The sequence below is a fragment of the Mobula hypostoma genome, chromosome 5 (assembly GCF_963921235.1).
Source record: "Mobula hypostoma chromosome 5, sMobHyp1.1, whole genome shotgun sequence".
Lineage (NCBI taxonomy): Eukaryota > Metazoa > Chordata > Chondrichthyes > Myliobatiformes > Myliobatidae > Mobula > Mobula hypostoma.
In genome coordinates, this window is record NC_086101.1 from 31,943,573 (window position 1) to 31,970,413 (window position 26,841).

At 46.1% G+C, this 26,841-nt stretch overlaps 1 protein-coding gene across 2 annotated transcripts in view; it reads right to left on the minus strand.

Annotated features, from left to right (window-relative positions):
- LOC134346731 (class I histocompatibility antigen, F10 alpha chain-like) overlaps nucleotides 1-18,837 on the minus strand; it is a 45,614-nt gene extending 26,777 nt beyond the window's left edge. Inside the window, exon 1 of one of the 2 annotated variants that reach the window (XM_063048301.1) lies at nucleotides 18,622-18,837. In XM_063048301.1, the coding sequence (XP_062904371.1) occupies nucleotides 18,622-18,673 (52 nt within the window). In that variant the 5' untranslated portion in view covers nucleotides 18,674-18,837. The remainder of the gene's footprint in view (nucleotides 1-18,621) is intronic. The other variant, XM_063048303.1, reaches the window with a different exon arrangement.
- Nucleotides 18,838-26,841: the final 8,004 nt, after the last annotated feature.

The window sequence follows — 26,841 nt, forward strand, 5'->3', positions numbered from 1 at the left end:
CATTTCTGCTGTTTGCCTTTTCTTTCTTTCGGGAATTTTAACCCAATCAATTTACCCCATCCCAAATTTAGCGTTCAAAATCGCGGACGAAAACCCCAATTATGTTACATATCCCGTAACTGGGTTGCCAAACCAGCAGAAATGGACCACTTAGTTGGAGTCTGGATTACTGGAACTAAGAAAGTTTTATTAAAGAAATAAGCAATACAGTACTCTAATAGTAAGGATATAAATGCAACAGGTTAGCAATGAATAAACACACATGTACACAGAACTAGGATAATAGGGTCAATCAAGCTCTATCGCAGTCTAGGGGTAAAATGATCAATCACAAGTGACAGAGTTCAGTTCAGTTCAGTTCGCAGTAATTGCCGTCGTGCCGTTGGAGAGAGAGAGAATGAATATGCAAATCAAATTCCACACAGACCTTCGATATTCCTCGCAGTTAGCTTTCGGGTGAGCCCTTTGTAATGTCTTCTGAGGTCACCGACTGTGACCCCTCTGCTCCAGATCCGATCGTTCTTCTGCGGTGAACCTGGCACCCAGGCAAGGGCGGACACACACACCAGGTTCCCGCCCGACCGTATCTTTCCACCTTGTGCATCTATGGCTGGTCCCGCGACCAGCCCTCCAAACTCCCACCAACTTGTGGGGGGGGGCACCGCACTTCCAGGGTCTCGTTATCTCATGGTGTCGTGGTGTGTCGCTCGCCTTAGCGAACGTGTACCTTTTTATCCCCCTGTTGGGGTATCGCCTGTCCATCACTTCAGACAGTTCAGGTTCAAAGCAACCGGTCTTGACAATACTCAGACCGGTGTCTCTTTCCGTTAATCTCTCTCGTCTCTTCATTAACATTTCCAAATGCTGCTCCATTGTCTTACTTATCTCTCTCCTGAAGACAAGTGGCAGATCAACTGATGATCCCACTGGTGATAGCACAGGACAGTTAACATCTTAGTCTATGTGTACTTTTGTAACCCTCTGTTGTCACAAAAACAACACACACAATATGTTGGAGGAACTCAGCAGGCCAGGCTGCATCTATGCAAAAAATACAGACACTATTTCCAGCCTAAACCCTTCAGCAGGACTTGTAAAATTCGAAAGTTGTAAAATTAGTCAGCTCCATCTTGATTACTCGCCTCCATAGTATTTAAGACATCTTCAAGGGTCAAGGCAGCGTCCATTATTAATGACCCCCATCATCCAGGACATGTCCTCTTCGCATTGTGAATTGCATTGAATTGACTTTATTTCTTATACCCTTTACACACATTTTGACATTACGTCTCTGTCTAAATGTGCAATGTGTAATCATAGTAATTTATAATAGTCTGTAATAAATTATACAGTCATTGTAACATAGTGTACACTCAAATCAGCGTGAGTTAATCAGTCGGATGGCCTGTCTTCATTTCTGCTGTAATCCACAACAAGCTCCTTTGTTTTGTGACATTGAGGGAGAGGTTGTTTACTTGACACCACTGTGTCAGAGAGATGACTTCTTCCCTGTAGGCCATCTCGTTATTGTCTGATATAAGGCCAATCAGTGTAGTGTTGTCGGCAAATTTAATTAGCAGATTGGAGCTGTGGGTGGCAACACAGTCATGGGTGTACAGGGAGTAAAGGAGGGGACTCAGTACGAAGCCCTGAGGAGCTCCTGTATTGAGAGTCAGAGGGTTGGAGGTGAGGGAGCCGACTCTTACAACCTGCTGGAAATCTGACGGGAAGTCCAGGATCCAGCTGCACAAAGCAGGGTCAAGGCCGAAGTCTCTGAGCTTCTTGTCAAGCCTGGATGGAACTATGGTGTTGAATGCTGAACTGTAGACCAAGAACAGCACTCTCACATAAGCATCCTTCTTCTCCAGATGTGTCAGTACGGTATGCAGAGCAGTGACTATTGTGTTACTGCCAGGTAGGAGGTACAGAAGTCTGAAGACAGAAACTCAGCGATTCAGGGACAGCTTCTTCCCACTGCCATGCTTTTTATATACTTTTTTAATCCAACCATTTAATTGACATATATATTCATATATGTGTTGGCACGTGGCTAATTGATTAAGGTGTCGGTCTAGGGATCTGAAGGCAGCGTGTTGTGTCCTTGAGCAAAGCACTTAACCACACATTGCCCTGCAACGACACCGGTGCCAAGCTGTATCGGCCTTAGTGCCCTTCCCTTGGACAACATCGATGGCAAGAAGAGGGGAGACTTGCAGCATGGGCAACTGCCGGTCTTCCATACAACCTTGCCCAGGCCTGCGCCCTGGAAACCTTCCAAGGTGCAAATCCATGGTCTCATGAGACTAACGGATGACTATGACAGGTGATAGGCAAAAGGGATATGAGAGGATCATGGGACAGGAGGCCTAGGGAGAAAGAAAAGGGGGAGGGGAAACCCAGAGGATGGGCAAGGGGTATAGTCAGAGGGGCAGAAGGAGAAAAAGGAGAGAGAGAAAGAATGTGTGTATAAAAATAAATAACGGATGGGGTACGAGGGGGAGATGGGGCATTAGCGGAAGTTAGAGAAGTCGATGTTCATGCCATCAGGTTGGAGGCTTGCTCCTGCCCCACCAAACTCGTTTCTGCATACCTGGACACGGTTCTATCCCCCCTTGTTCAATCCCTTCCTACCTATGTTCGTGACACTTCTCGCGCTCTTAAACTTTTCGATGATCTTAAGTTCCCTGGCCCCCACCGCTTTATTTTCACCATGGATGTCCAGTCCCTATATACTTCTTATACTTTGCTGAACACCTACGCTCTGTCCGCCAGAGAAAGCAGGATCTCCCAGTGGCCACACATTTTAATTCCACATCCCATTCCCATTCTGATATGTCTATCCATGGCCTCCTCTACTGTAAAGATGAAGACACACTCAGGTTGGAGGAACAACACCTTATATTCCGTCTGGGAAGGTCTCAAAGCTCTCCGCTTCTTTTTGGATTCCAGACCTAATCATTTCCCCTCTACCAACACTCTGCTCCGTCTAGTGGAATTAGTCCTTACTCTTAATAATTTCTCCTTTGGCTCCTCCCACTTCCTCCAAACTTAAGGTGTAGCTATGGGCACCCGTATGGGTCCTAGCTATGCCTGCCTTTTTGTTGGCTTTGTGGAACAATCTATGTTCTGTGCCTATTCTGGTATCTGTCCCCCACTTTTCCTTCGCAACATCGACGACTGCATTGGCGCTGCTTCCTGCACGCATGCAGAACTCGTTGACTTTATTGACTTTATCTCCAACTTTCACCCTGCCCTCAAATTTACCTGGTCTATTTCCGACACCTCCCTCCCCTTTCTAGATCTTTCTGTCTCTGTCTCTGGAGACAGCTTATCCACTGATGTCTACTATAAGCCTACTGACTCTCACAGCTATCTGGACTATTCCTCTTCTCACCCTGTCTCTTGCAAAAATGCCATCCCCTTCTCGCAATTCCTCCGTCTCCGCCGCATCTGCTCTCAGGATGAGGCTTTTCATTCCAGGACGAGGGAGATGTCCTCCTCTTTAAAAGAAAGGGGCTTCCCTTCCTCCACTATCAACTCTGTTCTCAAACGCATCTCCCCCATTTCACGCACATCTGCTCTCACTCCATCCTCCCGCCACCCCACTAGGAATAGGGTTCCCTTGGTCCTCACCTACCACCCCACCAGCCTCCGGGTCCAACAGATTATTCTCCGTAACTTCTGCCACCTCCAACGGGATCCCACCACTAAGCACATCTTTCCCTCCACCCCCCCCCGCTTTCCGCAGGGATCGCTCCCTACGCGACTCCCTTGTCCATTCGTCCCCCCCATCCCTCCCCACTGGTCTCCCTCCTGGCACTTATCCGTGTAAGCGGAACAAGTGCTACACATGCCCTTACACTTCCTCCCTTAACACCATTCAGGGCCCCAGACAGTCCTTCCAGGTGAGGCAACACTTCACCTGTGAGTCAGCTGGGGTGATATACTGCGTCCGGTGCTCCCGATGTGGCCTTCTATATATTGGCAAGATCCGACGCAGACTGGGAGACCGCTTTGCTGAACACCTACGCTCTGTCCGCCAGAGAAAGCAGGATCTCCCAGTGGCCACACATTTTAATTCCACATCCCATTCCCATTCTGACATGTCTACCCACGGCCTCCTCTACTGTAAAGATGAAGCCACAGTCAGGTTGGAGGAACAACACCTTATATTCCGTCTGGGTAGCCTCCAACCTGATGGCATGAACATTGACTTCTCTAACTTCCACTAATGCCCCACCTCCCCCTCGTACCCCATCTGTTATTTATTTTTATACACACATTCTTTCTCTCACTCTCCTTTTTCTCCCTCTGTCCCTCTGAATATACCCCTTGCCCATCTTCTGGGCTTCCCCCCTCCTGCTTTTCCTTCTCCCTGGGCCTCCTGTCTCATGATCTTCTCATATCCCCTTTGCCAATCACCTGTCCAGCTCTTGGCTCCATCCCTCCCCCTCCTGTCTTCTCCTATCATTTCGGATCTCCCCCTCCCCCTCCCACTTTCAAATCTCTTACTCACTCTTCCTTCAGTTAGTCCTGACGAAGGGTCTCGGCCCAAAACGTCAACTGTACCTCTTCCTAGAGATGCTGCCTGGCCTGCTGCGTTCACCAGCAACTTTGATGACGAAGCCGATAGAGATCCGGACCCACTGATGGGACGGACTGAGCAGAGGGCTCTAATTGAATGGGGTCCCTTGGAAAGTGGGGCCAGCGGTGTTGTCTGTTATAAATGTGGTGAGCAGGGACACTTCTGGCAGGAGTGTGAAAGATGGGAAATTCATTGGAAAGTGAACCCACGGTTGCTTACACAGAAGGGGAAGTAGGGAAACTTCGGAGAGACCCAGTGAGGGAACAGACTGGCGTCTCGGGGGGAATACATTCCAATCAATATGTCAAGGAAAAGACGAAAGTGAAAAGCCCTCTTCCCGAAGGCTTAGTGGGGCCAAGCTCCAGTGTATCCCTACGGATCGAGAGTACTGTATTTATGCTGGAGCCATACTTGGTTCTCGGGTTACTCTGCTGTACAAACCCTTTCTACAACCGGTATTTAACACTTTTACCATTGATGCCAGTCAGTGCCCGAGAGCTCTGGGACCTTAGTACTAATGACTCTCCGTATGATGGTTATTTGTCAGTGAAGCTGGAGTTCCGGAGGCAGCTGAGGCCCTTGATACGTTAGTGTTGGTTTGTCCAGACCCGGTTGAGAAGGGTGAAGCTTTAATTCTTGTGGGAATAAATAATCACATTGTGAGGAGACAAGTTGGAGCCTGGAAGGAGAGAGTTGGTGAGAGCTTTCTGTAAACTTTGTCCGTTCACCCTGTGTTCAGAGCTGCTTTTGAGGAAGTGCACGTCCACCCTAGGCTGGATGATCAGCATATATGAGGAAATGTGTGGTTCACCCAGTACAAACCCATCGTGCTGCAGCCTGGGGAAGTAGCTAGAGTGACGGGAAACCCCAAATTTCCCGGAATGCCTAATGCCAGGGTGCTCCTGGTGGGTGATCCAGAAGATCACGAAGAGGAGTCACGCATACCTGCTGGGGTATTGGTGAGGCCTGAACTGTAGAAACCGTCGGTTGTACAGGTGAACAGGATGACAGTGATTGTCAGGAACACTTCGGAGAGAGAGGTCACCCTCAGGCGGGAAATGCCGATGGCTTTTTCCAGTGAATATAACGCCTACTTTTCCTGTGAGAAAACCAGGAGAGAGACAATCTCCAGGAAGAGGAAAGTTGACAGCCAATTCATTCAAATTTGGTGACTCGGAGAGTGAAGTGATGTTAAAGTTTGATGTCTTTTCTACTGACGAGTTTGATGTGGGTTGTTCCAAGTGTACTCGCCACACCGTCTGAGTGACAGAGGACACCCCTTTCAGAGAAAGGTCTCGGCCACTGGCACCCACCAAGGTGGAGGACGTCCGGTAACATCTGCAGAAGCTGGGATTATGCCACTGAGTCCTGGAGTCCCTATGCGTCCCCTATAGTGGTGACGAGGAAGAATAATGGGAAGGTACTACTGTGCGTTGACCATCGGAGACTCGGAACCGACGCACCAGTATATTGTTCCAAGGATCGAGGATGCACTGGCCTGCCTGAGTGGAGTGAAATGGTTCAGTGTGCAGAACCTAAGAAGTGGGTATTATCAGATACCTATGAGTGAGGCTGATGAAGAGAAGACGGCATTCATATGTCCACTTGGATTCTTCCAGTTTGAACGGATGCCCCAGGGCGTATCAAGAGCCCCGGCTACCTTCCAGTCTGTCATGGAGAAAACTGTTGGGAATATGAAATTGCTTGAGGTGCTGATGTACCTGGATGATCTCATAACGTTCTGGTCCACCCTGGAAGAGCACGAAGTGAGGTTCTTGAAGGTTTTAGGCCACCTGAGAGCTGAAAGATTAAAACTGTCCCTGGACAAGTGCCAGTTCTGCAAGATGTCTGTCAACTAATGTTGGGCAGATAGTTGCATGATATGGAGTAGCTACAGGTCCGTCTAAGATAGAAGCGGTGACCACATGGCCAAGGCTCAAGAATAGGATCGGCCTACGCCCTTCCTTGGATTCTGTGGGTACTATCGGAGGTTCGAGAAGGACTACTAAAAGCGAGTCACCCTTTGAATCATCCTCTGTGCTGTTACCTTCCCTTAGTGAAGAAAGGGAGGAGGACGAAAGGAGAAGATGGTAAAGCTTATCTTAGCCATTCGGATCCTTTTGGAGCAAGGTGGGATGCAAAATGTGAAGAAGCCTTTCAGTTGCTGAAGGATCTGCTGACGAAAGTGCCTGTCCTGGCTATTGCAAACCCCTGACTGGCCTATGTATTGCATTCAGACATCGGCTCAGAGGGTTTAGGGGGTGTTCTATATCAGGATTGGTGCACAGGGTTGAGACTTGTCGCTTTTGTCAGCCGGAGTCTGTCATACTCTGAGCAAAACTACCCCACACACAAATTGGAGTTCCTGGCATTGAAATGGGCTGTGGTGGATAAGTTAAGTGACTATCTATATCGTGCCAAGTTTGAGATGAGGACTGACAATAATCCATTAACTTATATCCTGACCTCGGCAAAACTGGATGCCACAGGCTATCGGTGGTTGGCGGGGTTGTCTGCCTATGACCTCAGCCTGAACTACCGGCCGGGGACCCTGACATTGATGCAGATACATTGCCCTGAAGTGCACATGAAGGGCTGGAAATGGATGGGGAGTGTGTTCCAGCACCTGGAGTTATCGCAAGGTGCCAGTTTTCCATCACAGGGAAGTCCGAGGAAAGGCAAGGGCAGGATCGAGCAGTAGATCATTTGGGAGCTCCTGGTTGTGCCATTCCATAAGCTTTCTGCAACCTAACCATCCTGAATACGAAGCAGTTGCCTGAGTTGAGCCCAGGGGAAGTGGCTGCCGCTCGGCATGATGACCCTTTCATAGGTACTGTATGGTCAGCTGTTGTGAAAGGGGATATGGTCCAAGCTGAAAAGATGAACTAACCTGCTGTATCTCTACTGCTGAGAGAGTGGAACAAACTGGAGTTGAGGAACCGGATTCTATAGTGGGTCATGTCTCCGCCAGACAGGCCTCGGTGTTCCCATTTGGTTCTGCTTGAGAAGTATCAGAGGATTGTGTTTAAATCACCCCACGATGATTCAGGTTATTTGGGGTTTGACAAGACCTATGGATCGGTCAGAGATCCACTTTACTGGCCCCAAATGAATCCTGAGGTCGCAGAGTACTGTAAGTTGTGCATTCTATGTTTCCTGGGGGAGACGCTGCAGATTCCTTTATCCCATTTGCAGAGCTTTACAACTGGACATTGCCAGACATGCTCGGAACCCTGGATATCAGCAAGAAGAGCAAGTGGAGTCAGCATATTGGCATCTGGTCCACTGCTACATCTGTACACAGAATGAAGCTACTGGATATTCGCCATATTATTTCATGTTTTGCATGAAGCAAGATTGCCTGTTGACCTCTGGTTTGGGACTGCTGGGGTAGATTTCCCACAGAAGAGCTATCTTAAGTATGTGTCTGACATGAGGAGGGAATTGCAAAAGGCTTATGAACTAGCCGAGGTCTCTGCTGCCAAGCAGAATCAAGAAAATAAGAGGGGATATGATCAAAAGATTAGTTTCTTCCAACTGATGCCTGGCAACAGAGTTCTCATAAAGAATTTGGGGCTACACGGGAAGCGTAATTTGGCTGACTGCTGGGCAGCTACACCCTACATACTGGAGAGTGAGATGCCAAACGTACCAGTTTGTCGGATGAAACCAGAGGATGGGAATGGACCTGTCAGGATTCTCCATCAGAACCATCTGCTACCTCCCGGACAAGAGGTACAAGTTGACCCAGAGCCTGACATGAACCCTACACCTAGTAAGAGGACTCTGCAGTGATATGGGACACAAGCAGTGGAGAGGCCTGGAATGGACAACCACTGAATGTTATAGAGAGGCAGAGGATGGGGAAATGGGGGTGTGGTATATGCTACCCTGTGCAAGCACCCCAATCATTGATGAACAGATTCCCATTCCTCCCCACGCTCATGTGGATGAAATGGGGGTGGGGGGGAACTAGCAGTGGACAGGCAAGCTTCAGCTGGACAATGAAGGGAGACCGGACTCTGAAGTAACTGGGAATGAAGCTGAGCTCAGCCAAGTGACAGGGAAACATGAGTTGCTGGAAAACACGAGTAATGGACAGGCAGAGAACTCTCCATGTAGACAGCAAAGATCCCAGGGGTGTCTGAAACTGAAGTAGATGTTGGGGTAAGGGGGTCTCAATGAGTCTGGAAACCCCCAGATAGATTGGCCTATGTTAGACTGGGAGAACAGAGTATTGTGTCTATCCCCCTGGTGAGATATCACTACCATGTACAAATGGATTGGAGACCCTGATATCACAAAATTCCTTTGAAAACTGTTATTAATGAAGGGATGATAAATTACTTCAGTCATGAGGCAATGACTATTTTGGCAGATGGAGAGTGTAACACCCTGGTAAACGTTTTACTGCTAATGTTGTAGGGTATTTCATGTAATGGTCTTTCTGCAGAAGCAGTGTTTGGGTTACTGTTGAAGATAAGGGATGCTTAAGAATGTGGGTTGTCCAATCAGGATGGCGGAATGGGGAGAAGGTTCTAGAGAAGGCTGGGGAGTGGCTTGTATGACTGACACTGGTGTGGGTCTTTGTCTTCATTCTGTGGGAGATGAAGAGAGACGACGCTGGAGAGAACCAGTCGTAGGATTCGATGCGATGGGAAATGCAATTTGATGGAGCAAAGGCACAGAGGTCTACTGAGGATAAGTGAATTTGGCTTTTGGAAGATTTCAGCTCCAAACTGTGTGCATTTGACTGTTTAATTATAATGGGCTCTTTTAGTTTTTTTTCCTTTATTTTCTTTACTAACTCTTTGGTTAAGTTAACATTCATAAATATACTTCTTTATAATTGCATGCAGTGTGTGATCTGTTATTTCATGCCGATGGGCTATTGTGGGGGCAGTAAATCACACAGCATTCACACAAATTGGGGTTTGGGTGGGCAAGACATCCCAATCTCACGGATTGGGTATACGCCAAAGATGCATAAAGTCGGAGAAGTTGGGTTTCTCCGCACGGAGTCTGGTGCCTGTTAGCGAGGGGCTAATAACCTATTTCTAGAGATACCCAGTCAAAAGGGATTTCATACATGAGACAATTTAAACATGAGACTGCTCTGATAGAAGATGAATCGAGACTTAATGATGATATCTGGGTGAGAATTGAAAACTATAAGGATAAAGGAATAACACTGGGTGTATATTATAGACACCCTAAAGCTGAGAGTGAGTTTAAGAAACAGCTCTATCAGAATATAGAAGAAACAAGTTCTGAGGGTGATGTTACAGCTACAGGAGACTTGCATTTCCCAAATGTTCAATGGGAGAACCCAGTGACTAATGGATTACAGGAAAGTGAATTCATTAAGTTACTGAATGATGGTTTTTTGAGCCAGTATGTAAATGCACCAACATAGGGAAGGCCTGTCTAGATTTGATATTCCATAATAAGATCATAAGATATAGGAGCAGAATTAGGCCATTTGGCCCATCGAGTCTGCTCCACCATTTTATCATGGCTGCTCCTCTTTTCCCCTCCTCAGCTCCACTTCCCATCCTTCTCCCTATAACCTTTGATGCCATGTCCAATCAAGAACCTTTCAATCTCTGCCTTAAATACACCCAATGGCCTAGCCTCCACAGCTACCTGTGGTAACATATTCCATGTATTCACCACCCTCTGGTGAAACAAATTTCTCCACATCTCCATTTAAATAGACGCCCCCCTATCCTAAAGCTGTGCTTTCTCGTCCTAAACTCCCCCACCCTGGGAAACATCCTTTCCACATCTACTCTCTCCAGGCCTTACAACATTCGAAAGGCTTCAGTGAGATCACCTCTCATCCTTCGAAATTCCATCGAGTACAGCCCAGAGCCATCAAATGTTTCTCACATGATAACCCTCTCATTCCCGGAATCATCCCTGTGAACCTCCTCTGAACCATCTCCAATACCAGCACATCTTTTCTGGGGTGATGAACCCCAAACTGTTCAAAATACCCAAGGTGAGGCCTCACCAGTGCCTTATAAAGCCCCAGCATCAAATCCTTGCTCTTGTATTCAAGATCTCTTGAAATGAATGCTAACATTGCATTTGCCTTCCTCACCACGGACTGAACCTCCAAGTTAACCTTTAGGGTTCCCAAGTCTGTTTGCATCTCAGAATTTTGGATCTTCTCCCATTTAGAAAATAGTCCGCACATTTACTTTTGCCACCAAAGCGCATGACCATGCATTTGCCAACACTGTATTTCATTTGCCATTTTTTTGTTTATTCTCCTAATCTGTCTGTCCTTCTGCAGCCTACTTATTTCCTCAACAGTACCTGCCCCCCACCAATCATGGTATCATCTGCAAACTTGGCAGCAAAGCCATTTATTCCATCATCTAAGACATTGATATCCAGCATAGAAAGAAGCGGTCCTAACACCATCCCTTGCAGAGCACTAGTCACTGACAGCTGACCAAAAAAGGATCTTTTTAGTCCCGTTTTCTGCCTCCTACCTATCAGCCAATGCTCTAACCACGCCAGTAACTTGCCTGTAGTACTCTTAACTCAGTAAGCAGCCTCAAGTGTGGCACCTTGTCAAGGGCCTTCTTAAAGTCCAAATATACAACATCCACTGCATCACCTTTATCTATCCTACTTGTAATCTCCTCAAAGAATTCCAACAGGTCATCAGCTAAGAACTTCCCTTCAGGAAACCATGCTGACATACTTGAAAAAGCTTTTACTATCCACTTTGATATTGCTTTCGTATTTTATCTTTTCCCTCCTAATGATTTTTTTTAGTTGCTCTCTGTAGGTATTTTAAAGCTTCTCAATCCTCTGTCTTCCCACGAATTTTTGCTTTGTTGTATGTCCTTTCTTTTGCTTTTACAATAACCTTGTCAGCCATGGTTGTACTGTTTTGCCATTTGAGTATTTCTTCATTTTTGTAATACATATGTCCTGCACCTTCCTCGTTTTTCCCAGAAACTCACGCCATTGCTGCTCTGTTGTCATCCCTGCCAGCAACTCCTTCCAGTTTACTTTGGCCAACTCCTCTCTCATACCACTGTAACTTCCCTTATTCCACTGAAATACTGCTACATCAGACTTTACTTTCTCCCTATCAAATTTCAAGTTGAACTCAATTATATTGTGATCACTGGTCCCTAAGTGTTCTTTTACCTTAAGCTCCCTAGTCACCTCCGGTTCATTACATAACACCCAATCCAGTATAACTGATCTCTAGTAGGCTCAACGACAAACTGCTCTTTGAAAAGCCATCTCATAGGCATTCAGCAAACTCACCCTCTTGAGATCCTTTACCAACCTGATTTTCCCAATTAACCTGCATTTTAAAATCTCCCATGACTATGATAACATGGCCCTTTAGACATGCCTTTTCTATCTCCCATTGAAATCTGCAGTCCCCATCACAGCTACTGTTGAGAGACCTGTCATAAGGGTCCTTTTACCCTTGCAGTATCTTCAATCAATCCACAAGGATTCAACATCTTCTGATCCTATGTCATATCCTCCTACTGATTTGACGCCATTCCTTACCAGCAGAGTCATGTCACCCCCTCTGCCTACCTTCCTACCCCCGTGATAAAACACGTAACCTTGGACATCCAGCTCCCAACTATAACAATCAGATAGAATTTTGAGTACAGGAGTTGTTGAGCCTTTAGGAACGAGTGATCATACAGTAACATTGTTCATCACAAAGTTTTTTGGGAAAGTATATCTATAAATTATTGAATAAAAGCCAGCCATATAATGAATACAGAAAAGAATAATAATGATGTTAACTGCAGGGCATATGAAAATATGTGAGTTATAGCTAAGAGGGAAACTTGATTGCCAAAAGGCAGGTTGGGAAGGATATTGCTGATAATGAATGCTGAGATTGACCCCAAGAGATTTTTTCAGTACTTTAATAGAAAAAGGAAAGGATGTTAAATGTATTAGAAATAATAGTGGGATGTTAAATTATGCAGAGAAGAACATCGTAGATATTCTTAACACATATTTTGCTAAAGATTTCAGCTGCAAAAATGTTAGTAAAGTGTAGAGAAAAATAAGGTTGTTTAAAGTGATTTAGAGATCTTAGAAAGTGAGGTCCTGCTTCAGCTGAAAAGGTTGAGTGTTAATAAATCTCCAGGGCCGGACAACATATATCCAAGGGTGCTTAAAGAGGTCTGTGATTATATATACAAACCCTCGAACCCGTGTTTTTCAAAAGTCATTGAAGACTGGTGAGATCCCTGAAGTCTTGAAATGGGTTAACATCGTCCCAGTATATAAGAAGGGTGACTGTACTGCCCCTGGTAACTATAGACCAGTAGGGTTAACATGTATCACACACATGTTAATGGAAACAATCATAAAGAATGAGATGGAAAAGCAGCTGATAAGAACACACATGTTAGCAGAAAGCCAGTATCAGTTCAGAAAGGGGAAATCATGTTTTACTACTCTGCTGGAGTTGTGTGAAGAGGCAATTAAAATTTATGACAATAGAACAGTTGATATCATTTACTTGGACTTTTAGAAGCCTTTTGACAAGGAACCTCACAAGAGGTTAATAATCAAATTACAGGAGGTAGGATTCAGAGTAAGGTGTGTGAATGGGTGCAGAATTGGCTCAAAAACGGAAATGAAAGAGTTATGGTGAGAGGATAATTTTCACACCGAGAAGGCGTTAAAGTGGGGTTCCACATGGAACAAACAGTTCATGGGGCCGCTGCTGGTTTTAAATTTACATTCATGATCTGGATAAGCACGTAACAAATAAACTAGTAAAGTTTGCTGATGGCGTAAAATTAGGGGGACAGACATTTAGGCAGCAGGATCAATATTGTTAGACCTAAACAAAATCCAGATGCGGGCAGATAAATGGCAGATGAAATTTAATGTAAATGTAGAGGAATTTTGCCGGACTTGGGGTTCATACCTTTGCGTGACTATAGAATTGCATGTCTGCACTGCTTAATGCATAGACCAGCAAAAATCAGGTACTTCCCCTTTGGCTACTGGTGTCAGTCACAAGACTGTGTGTAAATCACAAGACTATGTTATTTGAGGGTTTCTATGTGTTTGTATTCATTTGAACAATGTCTGGGGTAAAGTTCCTGTTCAAATGTGTAACCATACTGCTTGCATATCCTGTATGATATATAAAGGACCTCTCTACAGCCAAAGGCACAGTTCCTGCTCTCAGGAGGGACGACTCTCTGTGTAACATTAAATAAAGGGTCTCCTGAATACATGGGTTCGAGTCTGATGTGGAAATAAAATTTCCCTAACATTCTGGCAACAAGGATGGGAACTCTAAATACAGGATCCCATTGAACCTCGGCCGAGCAATTGACCCACCGGGAAGGATTTGAGACCCTATCTGTGAGACTTCCCTGAAAGACAGGAGTTCAGAGCAGGACCGCGGTGAGACGTGAGGAAAGTCATCCCTAACTGGCCAGTGACCAGTTCCTGACTTCCAGTTAGAACAAGAAGGAAACTGGGAGAAGGAGATTAGACCTAATAGACAAAATATTTTATGAAATTTAATGGGGCCCAGATATTCATTTATGCTAATCAGCTGATTACGAAGCGCAGTTAGAATAGAAACATAGGGCATAGAGTACTAATAATTCAGTAAGAGTATAGGTAAAATGGGTAACCAGGCTGGGATATCCCTGATCAAGCCAACCCGATCGAAAAAGGAAAAGGGACTCCCATATGAACGACTGGCTGACCCGATCACGAAGGCTCCAATGAATAAAGACACCGAGAAGAAAACTGCAAAATACAAAAAGACAAAATGACTGTTGGGCAACCTGCTAGCTCCCCCAGGTTCACCCGCCGATATGGTTTGGTTGGAAACGGGGGGCAACAGATACTCTGTTACATTTTCCAGTAACGTATATGGTTGGAGTCAATGAGTTTGATCTCTTTTGATTTGATAAAAATTGGATACTGGAAAGGAGAAACTGAGGCCTGGAAAGGGGATCCTAATTTGGATTTTGGATGAAACCCAGACTCATTCCAGGTCTGCAGGGTATGAGCTATGAAGAAAGATTGAAAGAATTAAATCTTTTTAACCTAAGTAGCGCAGAATGAGAGGAGACATGATCGAAGTGTTCAAAATGATTCAGGGCATAAGTAAAGTGGATGCCAGCTGTGCCTTCAGAGTTCATCCACCAACAAGGACACTGAGCCATAGGTGGAGACTGGTTAAAGGAAGATTTCAGACTAACATCAGGAAAAATTTCTTTACACACTGAGTTGTGGACACATGGAACAAACTACCTAGTTGTGCAGTCGAGAGTAGTACCTTAAAGACTTTCAAATCTAAGCTCAATAGTTATTTCAACACCCCTATGCAATAAACCAATCCAGAAGTGATGACTTTTTGTTCAACTCCATCCTTGTCTCTGGTCTCCTCTACACTCGGTCTAGGCTGCTCCTGGAGGTTCACAGGATAAAACTATGGAAATTCACCAAACCAATGCTGGTTCATCCCCAGCCTGGAATCCACCCCTGTACAACTATCTGTCTGCCTGAGTTGCCACATTCATGGAACAAGGTATTTGTACTCCTGTTCCACACTCCTCAGCAAATCCTTGTCATTCACTGTGTAAGTCCTTCCCTGGTTCAACCTCCCAAAATGAACCACATCCAAGTTAAGTTTCATCTCTGTTTCTTAGCCCACCTTCCCAGGTTAGATCCTGTTCCAACCTTACGTCAGTCCACATGGAGGTTCAGGGCCCAAACTGTTGAGGCCTCTTCATTTCCCTCTACACATACAGCTGGCCTGGCTTGTTGAGTTCCTCTGGTTATTTGTTTTCCTCCAGTTATTTGTTTTGTTTTTCAAACTTAAGAGAAATTATTGACTGTCCACCACACCAGCAGTGTTGTTGACATCTGCCACCCACATTCTCATCCAAACTGTGAACACACACGATCAGCAACACGTGTCCCAGAAATTATTCTTGCAACACAACACAGGTCACAGGCCTCCAATCTGGAAAATCTACTGTCCACCGTTGCACTCTATCTCCGACCACTGAGCCAATCATGTATCCAGTTGTCTAGCTTACCCTGGATCCCATAGACCATAAGATATAGGATCAGAAATAGGCCATTTGGCCAATCGAGTCTGCTCTGCCATTTCATCATGGTTGATCTCCACTCAGCCCCGATCTCCTGCCTTCTCCCCAAATCCCTTCATGCACTGAATGATCGAGAATCTATCAGCCTCTGCCTTAAGCATACAGAAGGATTAGGCCTGCCTTAGGGCTGCCTGTGGCAAAGAATTCCACAGATTCACCACTCTCTGGCTGAAGAAATTCATCCCCATCTCCATTCTAAAAGGATGCCCCTCTATTCTGAGGCTGTGTCCTCTGGTTTTATACTCTCCTAGCATAGGGAATATCCTTTCCACATCCACTCTATCAAGGCCTTTCACCATTCGATAAGTTTCAATGAGGTCACCCCTCATTCTTCTGAACTCTCATGAATACATGCCCAGAACCATCAAATGCTCTTCTTCTGATAAGCCATTCTATCCTGGAATCATTTTTGTGAACCTGCTTCCAACCCTCTCTAACTTCAGCACATCTGTTTTGAGATAGGGGGCCCAAAACTGCTCACAATACCCCAACTGAGAGCCAGTCAGTGTTTTATAAAGTCTCAATATTATTTCCTTGCTTTTAGATTCTAGTCCTTATGAAATTAATGCGAATATCGCATTTGCCTTCCTCAGCACAAACTCAACCAGCAAATTAACCTTTAGGAAATCCTGCACATGGACTCCCAAGTCCCTTTGTGCCTTAGTTTTTTGTATTTTCTCTCCATTTAGAAAATCATCAACCCTTTCATTTCTTCTACCAAAGTGCATGACCATACACTTCTCCATACTGTATTCCATCTGCCATTTCTTTGCCCATTTTCCAAATCTGTCTAAGTCTAGCCTCTCTACTTCCTCAAAACTACCTGTCCCTCCAAATATCTTCATATTGTCTCCAAACTTAGCAACAAAGCCATGAATTCCATCATCTAAATCATTGACATATAATGTAGAAAGAATTGGTCCCAGCGCAGCCCCCAACACTACTAGTCAACGGCAGCCAATAAGAAAAGGCACCCTTATTCCCACTCTTTGATTCCTACCAATCAGCCACTGCTTTATCCATGCCAGAATCTTTCCTGTAATACCATGGGCTCTTAGCTTGTTAAGCAGCCTCATGTGTGGCACCTTGTCGAAGGCCTTCTGAAAATCCAAGTACACAAAATCAATTGATTCCCCTTTGTCTATCCTGTTTGTTATTTCTTCAAAGAAGTCCAACAGATTTGTCAGGCAAGATTTTCCCTCGAGGAAACCATGCAGACTATGGCCTATGTTATCATGTACACTGAGACCACATCCTTAATTATCGACCCCAACATCTTCCCAACTACCGAGATCAGACTAACTGACCCATAGTTTTCTTTCTTCAGCCTCTCTCCCGTCTTGAAAAGTGGAGTGACATTTGCAATTTTCCAGTCTTCTGGAACCAATCCAGAATTTAGTGATTCTTGAAAGTAATTACTAATGCATTCACAATCTCTTCAGCCACCTTTTTCAGAACTCTGGAATCAGAACTTTTTAGTTGCCTTCTGTTGGTTTTTAAAAGCTTCCCAATGCTTTAACTTCCCACTAAGATTTTGCTCTGTTACATGCCCTCTCTGGCTTTCACGTTGGCTTTGACTGCTCTTGTTAGCCACGGTTGTGTCATCTTTCCTTCACAATACTCCTTCCTCTTTGGGATGTATATATCCTGTGCCTTCTGAATTGCTCTGACAACATCCCTGCCTGTGTTCCTTTCCAATCAATTCTGGCCAGCTCCTTTCTCATGCCCATGTAATTCCCTTTACTCCATTATAATACTGATAGATCTGACTTTTGCTTATCCTTCTCAAATTTTAAGGCGAATCCGATCATATTATGATTACTTTCCCCAAAGGGTTCTTTTACCTCAAGCTCTCTAATCAATTCTGGTTCATTGCATAACACCCAGAACAGCTGATCTCCTAGTGGGCTCAGCTGCAAACTGCTCTAAAAAGCCATCTTGTAGGCATTCGAGAAATTGCTCCTCCTGGAATCTAGCACCAACCTGATTTTTCTAGTCAACCTGGATATTTAAATCCCCCATGACTATTGTGACAAAGCCCTTTTGGCATGCGTTTTCTATCACGCATTGCAACTTGTAGACCACATCCTTACTACTGTTCAGGGCTCTGTATACAACTCCTTTGACCCCAATTCTTCAGCTCTATCCACAATGATTCCAATCCTATGTCACCTCTTTCTAATCATTTGATTTTATGTTTTACCAACAGAGCCACATCACCCACCCTGCCTTCCTGCCTGTCCTTTCAATACAATGTATATCCTCGGATATTAAGCTCCCAGTTATAATCTTTCAGCCACGATTCATGTGCAATCTCTGCAGGGGTTCCCATAAGACATAGGAGCAGAATTAGGCCATTTGGCCCATCGAGCCTGCTCTGACATTCAATCATGGCTGATCCTTTTTTGCCGTCCTCAGCCCCGCTCCCCGGCCATCTCCCAATAACCTTTGAAGCCATTTCCAATCAAGAATCTATCAATCTCTGCCTTAAATACACCCAATGACCTGGCCTCCACTTTTGCCGCTGGTAACAAATTCTTAGTTCATCTGCAATCTCCTAAATGAGTATTTTGTATCAGTCTTCACTGTGGAAGGCACTAGACACTAGATGTTGAAGGGTGTGAGGGAGAGAAGTGAGTGGAGTTACTGAGAAGGTGCTCAAAACACTGAAAGACATAAGGGTACATAAGTTACCCGGACCAGATGGACTGCAGTCCCCTCTCCCCTCCCCTCCCCTCCCCAAAACCGATCCCCACTGAGCTCAGGCTGGGTGGTGTGGGACCCTCACACCTTGCCTGGGGACTGTTACCCTGTGTCCATCCTCTCACTGACCGACCGGGGTCCGAGTGTCCAGCTGACCATTGACACCTCACTCACCTCCGGAGACCCCTCCACATAGGAGGGCCAGCAGTAGTAGACGCAAAATCATTATTCCCTCCCGGTCAGCGCGGTTCCAACTCCTCCGCCTTTGCACAGCACGATCCCACTACCCCTCGGCTCACCGATCCCTAACGATCCACGGGCCCGTCAAGTTCATCCCCGAATTGTATGCTGATTAGTCCGCGCGATACCCCCAGACTAAACATAATCTGCCTCTATTTAAAATCATTAGCCTCTGGGCAGGAGTGACCGCAACTCATCATTTGGAAATTAAGTTGCAAGTGTCTGCATCTGTCCAATCAGAAAAAGAGCCGTTTGCGGGAGTCATCTGTTGCCAGGAAGGGTGGCGTGAGCGGAGTCTGGGATAGACATGACAAGCGTGGGAACGCAAGGGAGAGGCGGAGTCCCGCAGCACAGACCCGGGGCCAGACTCTGGGGACACAGACACTGAGATCCTGAGACACACACACTGGGGAGGACGACTCTGGAGGAGAAAATTAACCCGATTAAAACAAATCAGCAGGGCGAGCAGCTTCTGTGGAAGCAACACACACAAAATGCTGGAAGTCAGCAGACCAGGCAGCATCGGTGGAAAAGTGGGAACAGTCGAGGTTTCGTGCCGAGACCCTTCATCTCGTGTACGTGAGCTTCTGTGGAAGGACAGGGATCGTCAGTATCCTGAGATTGAGAGGGCTGAGGGGGCAGAACCAGTTCAGAGAGGCGAGAGCGAAGGGTGAGGCAGGGGCTGGTCGTGTCGGTCTGAACCAGGTGAAGGGAGAGGAAATGGCCCGATGGAGTTCAGGGACAAATGAGAGGTAGAACCATAGGAGGGTGGGGTGATGGGCAGATGGAACGAGATGGCAGAAGTAGTGGGGGGGGGGGGTTGGCCAAAGCAGGAGAACCCCAGGTAAATAGGTGTATTTACCCCCAGTTATTATCTATTACGCACAAACAATGGGCAGTTGGGGTCAGAGCGGGCTGGGGGAGGGAGGCAAATTGGATAAAGGGGCTGAAGGGGTGAACAAAGGGAGAGAGAATGCAAAAAAAAAAATGGGACAGGAACACAGAGGGTACTGATTACCTGAAATGTGAAAGCTCACTGTACAGACCAACGGGCTGTGTGGGATGAAAGGACGGGAAACGGAAGCTCAAGATAGCTGGTATGGACAGGGCACGGCACACCGTTAAATGGCCGTCACTTGATCTCGCTGGTGTGAGTCAGGCTGGAGTACTGAATGCAATAGAGGAGATGAATTTAACTTCACACGGAAGGGGTGTTTAGGTCCCTGAATGGTGATAATGGGATGGGCATAGGGAGACCACCTGTTGTGTCCAGTGGAGGGGAGGGAGCGTGGAGAGGTGTGCAGGACCATTCTCTTCATGAACAGGGAGTCACGGAGAGAGTGATCCTTGTAGGAAGACAAAAATGAAGTATGAGGGGGTAGGTCACACCTAGTAGTCATTATCCCCACTGCCCTTCTCCGATCTTCACTCACCATCCTCACTTCCTGATTGCTGCCTCACTCCCTACAGCTGGTGGTCCACAGTCACAGGGGTCCAATCTGCAGTCTATACAGAACTGGAGGGTGAATTTTGTGAAGAAGTTGATAAGAGGACGGTGGAATGGATGGAGAGGATGTGGATGAAATTTAATCCTGGGAAAAGACTCATGTTACATTTCAAAAGGTATGACATGAGCTTGAAGGGACATAGTGAATGAATGGAGGGATCTGGGGTGCATGGACTTTCTCCTTTGGCATTAGTTTCCCTTCCCTCTACAGGAATGTACCCAGACTGTAGGTGAAACATCTCCACTGCAAAGCCCTCTCATTATGCACACGCAAGTTCCTTAGCGCAGGTTCTTTTCTAGTTTACCTGGGCTGGATCTTTCTTAATTCAACTGACTATTTGAATTCTGGAGTGGCCTCTTGACCCTTTTCATTGCTATTCAAACCCTTTATGATATTATGATCACTGGTTACTGGATGCTCCCCACAGATAGATGCATAACTCGGTCTAACTCTTTACCAGAATAAAATCCTGTAAAGAGACTTCCTCACTGGGCCAGAAACATTCCAGAGTTCAGATTCAGAATCAGGTTTATTATCACTAACTTAAATGATGTGAAACTTGTTACTTTGTGGCAGCAGTACAATTAAAAAAGGGCAAAATTATTGTAACTTACAAAAACAAATAAACTCTGGGAAGGAAAGGAATAATGAGATTGTGTTCATTGAGCTTTCAGAAATCTGTTGGCAGAGTGGAAGGAGCTGCCCCTGAATCAATGAGTGTGGGTCTTCAGGCTTTTGTGTTTCATTCTGACGTTAGTAACAAGAAGAGGGCATGTCCCAGACAACGAGCATACAATTACCTGTAGACTGAAGCTCTTTCATGTCTCTGCAATTTCCTGAGTAATTTGCCTTTCAACATCGTCCCCTATACCCCACCATTTTCAATCTCCAGGAGATCCCAATAGTGAAATCTCACCCCAACTGTTTCCAAAATCTAAACAGATACATTATGTCCTTGATAGTCCCAGGACATTTTCTCTATTCTCAATACTTTATTCTCATCTGTCTTCCCTAAACAAACTATGTCTCGGAATACTTCAATCCCATTCCCACCCTTTCGTCCTTTCTCAGCATCTCACTTTATACCTATTTTGCATTGTAGGTAAGCCTACAGAACGTGGTGGATACAGCCCAGAGCATCACAGGCAAAGCTCTCCCTACCACTGAGCTCTCATCTGAAAGGTGTGCTGCCACAGGAAAGAAGCTTCTATCATTCCGGACCCCCATCATCCGGTCCATGCTCTCTTCTCACTGCTGCCATCAGAAAGGAGGGACAGGAGCCTGAGATCCCCCAACACCAGGTTTAGGAATAGTTATTACCCTATCCTTCAACCATCAGGCTCCTAAACCAGCATGAGTTACCTCAAATCAACCGATTCCACAGCCGATTGACACACTTTCAAGAACTTTGCAACTCACGCTCTCTGTGTTTGTTTATTTATATTTTGTTGTTATTTTGTATTTGCACTGTCTGTCTTCATTTCCACATCAGTTCTTTGTCAGTCTGTGTTTCTGGAGAGATTTTCATTGTATTTCTTTGTTCCATTGTGACATTCTGGAAGAAAGTGAATCTCAGGGTAGAATATGGTGAGATACATATTTGGATAAGAAATTTACTTTGGCTTTTTCCTTTGTAAATCTACCTCGATCTCCCTGGAGTTTTCCTCAGTCCAGCCCAATGTAATTACTTCCATTTCTTGTCCTTCTGCGCTTTATCATTTTATGAAACTTTTCACTACAGTGTTCCTGTATCTAACGTCTTGAAAGATTACTGTCAATGTTCCTACATTGTTCCAGGTTTGGGGTCCGTAAGGGAGGTTTTAATGCATTGGAACCAGCTCAGTTTATTGGACTGGAATTATTGGTGGGTTGGTGGGGGGAGGGAGATGAATTGTTGTCATGTGATGGACAGGTTGGACCTGTCCACCAGTTTAGATGAGTTAAGACCATAAGATACAGGAGCAGAATTAGGTCATTTGGCCCATTGATTGATGCCTCCATGATCTCTTCAGCCACTTCTTTCAGAATTCTGGGGTGTACATCATCTGGTTCAGGTGACTTATCTACCTTCAGACCTCTCAGTTTTCCAGGAATCTTCTCTCGTGTTGTGGTAACTTCACACACTTCATGACCCCTGACACCTGGAGCTTCCACAATATTGCTAGTGTCATCCACTGTGAAGACTGAAGCAAAATACTTATTCAGTTCGTATGGCATTTTGTTGTCCCCTGTTACTACCTCTCCAGCATTGTTTTCCAGTGGTCCAATATCCACTCCCGGCTCTCTTTTACACTTTATGTATCTGAAGAAACTTTCGTTTCCTTTTCAATATTATTGGTTAGCTTACATTTGTATTCCGTCTTTACCTTCTTAATGACCTTTTCAGCTGCCTTCTGTGGTTTTCAACATCTTCCCAATCCTCTGACTTCCCACTAACTTTAGCTCTATTATTTACTCTCTGTTTGGGTTTTATGTTGGCTTTGACCTCTTGCTAGACAACGGACAAAACACAAATGGCCCTGCGAGGTCTAGACAGGATAGTTATGGAGAGGGTGTTTCCTCTTGTGGGAGAATCTAGAACAAAGGGTTGTTATTAACAAACAATAGGTCCCCCATTGAACACAAAGATAAGGTGGAACTCCTGCTCAAGCAGAACCTTGGGTTATATTAAAGGCAGAGATTGGTTATACCTGATTATCAGGAGGTGAAATGTTATTGGAGTTGTGGATAATGCAGCACTGAGGGTATAACCAATCAGACCTAACATAGGTGAATAGGAGATCAGGCTGGAAGGGCTGAGTGGCCTTTGCCTGCTCCCAATTCATATGCACCCTCACACAATACAGCTGGAGGGAGTTTACCAGCACAGAGAAGAAGAACAGCTTTTCCAGAGCCCAGATCTGATGCCAGAATCTATTCCAGACCCGAGGACACAGAGCTGTGGACAGTCACTGTTCCCTAACACTGGATCCAATCCTGGTCTGTATTCCAGACCCGAGGACACAGAGCTGTGGACAGTCACTCTTCCCTAACACTGGATCCAATCCAGACCCGAGGACACAGAGCTGTGGACAGTCACTCTTCCCTAACACTGGATCCAATCCTGGTCTGTATTCCAGACCCGAGGACACAGAGCTGTGGACAGTCACTCTTCCCTAACACTGGATCCAATCCTGGTCTGTATTCCAGACCCGAGGACACAGAGCTGTGGACAGTCACTCTTCCCTAACACTGGATCCAATCCTGGTCTGTATTCCAGACCCGAGGACACAGAGCTGTGGACAGTCACTCTTCCCTAACACTGGATCCAATCCTGGTCTGTATTCCAGATCCAGGGACACAGAGCTGTGGACAGTCACTCTTCCCTGGTACCCTCAACCTTGGCTGTGAGGTTTTAGCCTGAGACTGAGCATGTAAGATGCATGGTGGAGAGGACAAATGGCTTCTGGAGAAGGTCTTTGAACCATCAGAAGCGGGGTGAGATCCATACCCACATGTGTTTGGGAGAAGCAGCTCCTGGGAAGAGGTTGGACTGTGGATGGTGACCGGGGATTTCCAGGGAGTCTAACAGCAGTGTGCTGCCATCTTCACTCAGCAGCCTATTGCTGTTCCCATCTCCATGGTAACAGGTTCACACTACCCCGTCCGTGCCCCTGTCCCCAGCCTGGGCCGTGTACACGGTGAGGGCAGGCCATGTCTGAATCCTTGTCTCAGAATCATTACCTGGGAGAAGGGCAGCAGGGGCTGATGGGGTGGTGGGGAGCCCCAGTACAGAGGGTACAGGTACAGGGAGGGGCTGGGGGGGGTGACAACAGAGGTAGGCCTTATACAATGGTCACAAGCGAGGGAAAGGGAGCCACATCTAACTACTCTGCCCTGCATTATAGTCCCTAACCCTTCCCCACTCCCACACCATTAACATCCCCTTCTTCCCTTCCCCGTCACCATCCCCACCCTCCCTCTGCCCATCTCTCAGTCCCTCTTCTCCCCGTGACTGCCCGAACTCTCTTCCCGACACCTCCCTCTAAACATCCACACTCCATCCCCAGCCCCTCTCGGTGCTATGGCAATGAGATAAGTACATCACAGACATTCAGATAAACTCGCTGACAAAGCCTCAGCTGATCTCTGCTGAAGAGACTTCCAAACACCCATCACTTTCTCAGTATGGAAGTTTCTCTCCTCCAGCCCAGCCCATTCCAATTCTTATTGTGACTGCTGCCCGATCTCGTCCACTCAGCCATGGGAATCTCCTCCCTGCATCCAGCCAGTCGAACCCTGCTGGAACTTTCTTCCTGAGATCTCCGCTCATGGTCCGGAGAATACAGCCCGAGTCAGCTCGATCTCTCCTCATTCGGCAAACCTGCTGTCTCTGGGAGCAGCCTCCCGGAACTCTGCTGAACTCCTTTCGTGTCCAGTACATCCTTTCTGAGGTAAGGAGACTCAGTCTACGAGGACAATACCTCTGCACTTTAACCCTGCAAACCTGTGACCTATGACACCATAAAACAAGGTCAAGGTCAGGTTTATTGTCACGTTCACAAATATGTGTAAACACAGGTAAAATAAAACGCTTACTTGTACCGACATGAAGTATCAGGTAAGCAACAATCACAAGAAAATCATAAACATGAATTACATCCAACTTTTACAGGAAAGAATATGACTAAAGGAGAGTATTACTCCATCTGTCAGTTTCACCCACCCTCTCTCTCCATTCCAACCCCTCTCCACCTGCTTACAATGACCAGGAAGCTCAGAGAGTTGTGCTCTGTCCAGCTGAACACCATAATGGGGAAGAGATGGTCTGGTAAACGGGAGAGATGGAACTCACCACTCCCTGCCAGTTAGGAGGTCCCTCAACTCCCTCATCACCTCCTCAACCACTCTTCTTGGAGGTTGGTCCATCCCTACTGGAAACCCTCATGAAGAATATTTCTCATCCAAGATTATGTCCTCTTCTTCCTCACCCCCTGTTTTCAAACAGGCTGCTTCATCTGTAAAGCAGGAGCTGGTCATGGACGTTAGAAAGCAGGTCAGTGCATGTAGTCCCGTCTGCGTCAATGGTGCCGCATTGTTGAGAGGGTTGAAATCGACAAGGTTTCTAGAACTGAACATCACCAACAGCCTTTCATGGTCATGGCCACTTCACTCACCAATGCCTCTACTTCCCCAAAATGATAAGGAAGTTCAGCAGGTCCCCTTTGACCCTCACCAACTTCTAGTGCTACACCATGGAAAGGAATCTCTCTAGATACATCAGAAGCACTCTAAAAGTTCAAGTTTAATTGTCATTCAACCACACATGAATACCCCTGAATACAGCCAAATGAAACAGTGTTATTCTGGGGCCAAGCTGCAAAACAGTGTACCCACTGTCATACATAGCACAAGGCACACAGGGCACGTATATATAAGAAAGCAGTAAAATATAGTCACAGACAAAAATACAGCCCAAGACCCTGAGACCATGACTGTTGCAGCAATCTGTAGCTGAACATCATATAGCTCCCTTTCTGCCAGGCGAACACAAGAGGAAAGCACCGACTTCACACCATTCATCACACCGTACTACCCCCAGCACCCTGGTGGAATGCACCGACTCCGACGTCTGTCTGCTGGGCGGCTGCAAGCAGCTGACACCTCGACTTGAGGCCCAGTCCCAACTACAACCGAGGCCGGACAGCTTCCCTGCCATCCGACCCTGCTGTTCAACAAAAAAAGCTGAGAGTTGGATTTGCAACATTGCACATTAACAATGTCCAACAGGGTGTTGTGACCACAAACAAGGAAAAATGACTAAGATGAACACTCGCTGTTAGAATACACAAATCCTTTGTGCACCCACTCCGATGTCTATCTGACACAGACAGCAACACAATCTGCACCAAATCCAACTCCGCCAGTTTCTCCAACAACAAACACCTCACTGATGGGGCAGATCTGCAATACTCTAAGTTTGTAACATCCAAACGGGTCTTGTGATTGTAGAAAATATGTTGAAAAAAGACAATAACACCTTTGTGTGTTGGCCCCCTACAAGTTGCTGTGTCCGAGCTCCCGCCATCTTCTCACTGCTTGGTATGGCTACTGTTCAGCCCATGACCGCGTGAAACTACAGACAGTTGTGGACACAGCTCAGCACATCAGGGAAACTATTCTCCACTCTACGGACTCAGTCCACACTTCTTACTGCCTCGGTAAAGCAGTCAGCGTATTCAAAGACCTCACCCATCGAGGACATTCTCCCTTCTCCCCCTCCCATCGGGCAGGAGATATAAACGCCTGAAAATCTGCTCTTCCAGCAGGCAGAACAACAGCGACTGTGCCACTGTTTTAGACAATTGACCGTCCCCCTGGTATGACAGGGGGACTCTCGACCTCACAATCTATCTCCTTATGACCCTGCACCTTGCTGTCTGTCTTCACTGCCCTATTGTAACACTTTATTCTGCACTCTTGTTGTTTTACCTCCTACTATCTCAGTGCACTGTTGTAATGAATTAATATCTATAAGACAGGGTTTTCACTGTACCTTGCTAAATGTGACAATAGACAGATTTACAATTAACAGAGGAGTGCAGAGCAAGAGGATGAGGTAGGGATGGGAGGAACAACCAGGGGAAGGACAAAGTTTACAACTCAA